This window comes from Apium graveolens, chromosome 5 (genome assembly GCF_009905375.1).
Source record: "Apium graveolens cultivar Ventura chromosome 5, ASM990537v1, whole genome shotgun sequence".
Classification (NCBI taxonomy): Eukaryota; Viridiplantae; Streptophyta; class Magnoliopsida; order Apiales; family Apiaceae; genus Apium; species Apium graveolens.
The window spans coordinates 212,674,554-212,678,826 of NC_133651.1; the positions used below are offsets into that span (position 1 = coordinate 212,674,554).

General features: G+C 33.2%; 1 protein-coding gene across 2 annotated transcripts; it reads right to left on the reverse strand.

Annotated features, from left to right (window-relative positions):
• Positions 1–458: 458 nt before the first annotated feature.
• On the reverse strand, positions 459–4,004 carry LOC141724788 (geranylgeranyl transferase type-2 subunit beta 1). Of its 2 annotated transcripts, XM_074527056.1 has the most exons (11): positions 3,854–3,988; positions 3,481–3,552; positions 3,294–3,348; positions 2,900–3,050; positions 2,686–2,802; positions 2,327–2,393; positions 2,099–2,247; positions 1,379–1,512; positions 1,186–1,284; positions 981–1,056; positions 459–711 (listed from the first exon to the last, which is right to left on the reverse strand). In XM_074527056.1, exons 3-11 carry the CDS (start codon positions 3,345–3,347, stop codon positions 620–622), a joined length of 939 nt encoding a protein of 312 aa, XP_074383157.1. In that variant the 5' UTR covers position 3,348; positions 3,481–3,552; positions 3,854–3,988; the 3' UTR covers positions 459–619. The 2 variants fall into 2 exon arrangements, with proteins under 2 accessions (XP_074383157.1, XP_074383156.1); XM_074527055.1 differs by lacking the exon at positions 3,481–3,552 and having other exon boundaries at positions 3,854–4,004.
• Between the last annotated feature and the right edge of the window lie 269 nt (positions 4,005–4,273).

Sequence of the window (4,273 nt, forward strand, 5' to 3'; positions counted from 1 at the left end):
TATTTTAACTTCATTAATCCCAATAATATATAAATATTGTCTTTTACAAATTATTTTTATAAAATAATAAAATTATAAATATATAATTAGTCCGTGCTAGTATCTATAATATAGCACAAAATGTGAATTTTGACAATCCAAATGGTGGTGTAAACAATATTCTAAAATAACACGGTTCTATAATTAGTGCTAAATATAGCACAAAATATAGCACCGTGCAATATTTGCCACACTAAAAAAAAGAGTTACAAAAAGAGAGGGAAAGAAAGAATAAGTAAAAGCGAAATTTTTTTATATACATAAATAGAAAAGTTAGTTAAATTTGAAACAATTTAGTTAAGTACAGAACCAACCATTAGAGACGTGGTGTTATTTTAGCACCAAAAATCATTTTTTCGTTCTAAATTATAACAATAGGTGCACCTATTTTTACAACGGCATTGGCTTTGCTCTTAATATGGTGCTAAAATTTTCTATTAATTTGATTCCAGAAGATACAAAAATCCTAATACATGGAGCTTTAATTTTCTGTTGATTTAATTTCAAAAGATACAAAAAAAAAAACGCTATAAAAGATACAGCTGAGAAACAAAATTATCTAGTGACAACTAAACCAGAGTCACTTGAAGAAAATCCTATTCACCACGTCCACAGGCAACGCATAAACCGGATCAATAGCTTTCAAATTTGGATATTCAAGCAACGAGAGACCTGCAAACAATTCAGACATGAAATGCTACTATTAAATAACCAATACTCAAATGGAAGCAAGGAAGAGGTTGCTTGGGCAAATAAACCATTTGTACGGCCAATTTCTTAAAGGAAAAGCTGGGGATGGGGCTAAGAAACAAACCAATGGTAGTAGGGAAAGAACTACTCTAAGCTATTAAGATTGTCATATTTATTCTCTCATAATCTACTAAAATAATTAGACTTCTAGATAGTACAAGGGGATAATGAAGGAGTACAAGATTATTTACCGGCAACTCCGAAATATGTGTGGAAGACATCAACAGCATCATCTGGTCTGTCTGATATACCACCATTCTCCTTATCCTACAGTTTCAGAGAACATATCAAAAGAATTCTAAAAGCAATGTTAAAACTCACAAATGTAACATTTCGGAATTTTCAAGAGAAAAAATAATTTATAAGATGAAATGGATCATCAAAGTCCAAAGTTACCTGACAATCCAAGATAAATCTAACAAGTTTTTCCTTGTCAATCCAATGAACTCTATCAATTATAATCAAGCTAGAAAGGACCCACCACGAGTAACAGACCTGATGCAATGCAACTAAATTAGTGATATGGTAACAGCAAAAGAAATTCCAAGATAACAATTTCAGCTTGTTAAAGTATAATTAAAGAACCAACATCGGGAAGCTTCTCAGGTCGACCATTTAGACCTCCAGATTTAACTTGTCGCTCGCACAACCACCATCCTAGGAGGTCCTTGTCAACATGATGCAGAGACCCAGTTATAGCAAGAGCCCCAACGCAACAGAAAACTGCAAAGACAATTACCAGAGTCTTAAGCACGCATTCCTTTTCAAATAGAAAGCAATAATTACACTGACGCAATGCAAGTAGTATATACAATTTGAGTATAGTTGAATGAAACAATAAAACATCATTGTAATTATTCAACACATCAAAACTCTTTATTTATAAGAAGTTAATAACCATATATTTGGTAAGGAAAATGACTAATGATACTCTGCCATATGGGACTAGAGGGCACTGCAAGAGCTAAAATCTCAGACAGTTTAATAGCTTTAAACTGATTACTTTTCCTATTGGTCATCGAAATTTTCCTCCACTGTGACATGTGAAGATAGGTGTTAGTTATCAACCAGATTTCAAGATCTAACTTAGACCAACCCAAGCTCTATTCTTTACTGAATATTGGCAAGAGAAAATCTTTTCATGTGATAATTTATATGGTATATACTTTTGTAGTGAGGTTTAGAGGAGTCCATATGCATATAGTGGATGATTTTGCCATGTGGCTTTCAGAGGATATATTTGCAATGCTGGATCATAATTATAAGTTTGTCATAATTACAAGATATTCAACATCCAGGATATACATACTTTGCCCTGCATGGGATTCTGCACCAGGTGTGCATCCAAATCCACCATCCAGATTTTTGCAGCTTACAATGTAGTTTACAGCCTTTTCCACATTTATCTTATCCAAGCAACGCAGCAGTGAGAGACAACATATAGCCACGTAAGAGAACCTACAGAAAGATTCGGTCTGGTTATAGAGTCTATCCAATAAAGCTAAATTGTTCCGGGAAAAGAGAGCAATAAAATTACCGGGTGTCAATTTCTCCCCATATATCCCCCGAAAAGGATCCATCTTCATTTTGTAGGGCAACGATATCTGGTTTTATGATCAAGTTCAACAAGTTACGTAACAGAAAAGCCTAAGCGTCGTTTTGACAGTTACAGTACTCGGGAAAATTATATTTACTGAGGTGCAATTCTATGTCTCCAGTGACCTAACATAGCAAGTGCACTCGAAAAAGGCAAAAAAGAATACTGTTTCCAAGATATTGGAAGATGGATACAAAAGTTAAAGCTACAAAACAGACTGAAATTAGTCGTTGAAAAATTAGATCCACGGACAAAAAAATGCATAAGGCCTAGGGGGAAAACTACATGGAGGAGGATACAATTTGACACCTTGTTGATGTCAAGTACGCTTATTCTGTCAAATAATGCCAAAATTTGTACTGCACTAAGGGTATAGAGTAAATGAGGATCATGTCCAATGTTACCACCAAATCCACCTGTATGACACATAAAAATATATTATCAGAGGATCTAAGGAATAATTGTAACACTGAAGAGAACAATTCGGTTATCAAGTATATTATTCTCACAAACCAGATTCATGTTGGCACTTCATAACCCATGCTACAATTTCTTCTTGATTTACACTTTCCAACTTCCCCAATATATCGACTGTCGTCAATCCCCAGTATGCCCCATTAATTCGCAAATGCTCGGTCACGACGGACTCAAAATCATCCTTCCTCTAAAAAGAAAGCAAGGAGACGTGAACTACGAAGACCACGTAATGCTAATAATATATGTGTGAGGAAAATAGACATCCTCTTATGTTTTGAAACCCAATTCCAAAATTTAGAGCTAAAGTTATAGGATAAGTCCGCAACAAGTGCCATAATTAAAACCAAAACAAGTTCAAAGTTGGGTTTTGGTTCAAATTCCAGATTTTTCAGCTATACATAAAAAATCAAAAAAAAAAAACTGGGCATACCTTTTCAACTGCCAGAATATATTTGACATGTTCATCAGCTACTAGGTCCCCCATTCTGTCAATTGAGGAACATAAAATCTCAACATATTTAGAGGCATATTTCACCAGTATACATAGATGTCTAGATTTACTGCATAAAGTTGTATACGATTCAGCTTGAAAATATTATGATAGAATGAGAATATACTTGTATAATTAGGCTAGAACAACTAAAAATTCAATCTTTGTACTCTTTTGGACACCATTCAGCGAGTCGAAGCTAAAATAAAACAGATAAGAAAATCAAGTGAAAGTTGTAATTAGCAGAGGTGAAACCGCAAATATAGTTCATTGCTAAGATATTTCAACAAAAAGATGTAAAATCCTAGGCGTCTTATACTTATCAGCTTGTTAAATTAAAATGTAAAAATGGCAACTACGGATACAGTAGAGTAAACACACAAAACCCACAAATTTCATATATAAAAAAAGATGAAAATATTTCTCTAAATTAAACAACAAAAGAAGATACTTGTACATAGTAATGATTATATCAGAAACAAAAGAAGAGTGAAACTAACGTCGGTGATTCGAGCCGGGTGTGAATCTGATCGCAGTTGCTCAACTCAATCTCTTTTATCCACCTGTGGGAGTTTAGTTACACTCGTATTATTAAATTTAAATACGGAATCAATCAATTTATCACAAGAAAAAAGTAAAATTTATATGATTTCTTTTCCGTTTGACATTATTTTCATAATTATTTTCAGATAAAAATGTGCTGGTTTTCCATCATCACCCGATAAGTACAAAACTCTCTCTAACTTATTTTTATTTTTATCGATCAAATTAATTTTAATGTTAATAAACCTCTTACATTTATATTCATTTCACCAATAAATAAGTTTAATTCATAGAAATTTGTTGTTATTCACATTAGAAAAACCAATAAAACAAAGACTCATATTTTCAAAAGAGTATTGCTACAGACAGGGGTGGAC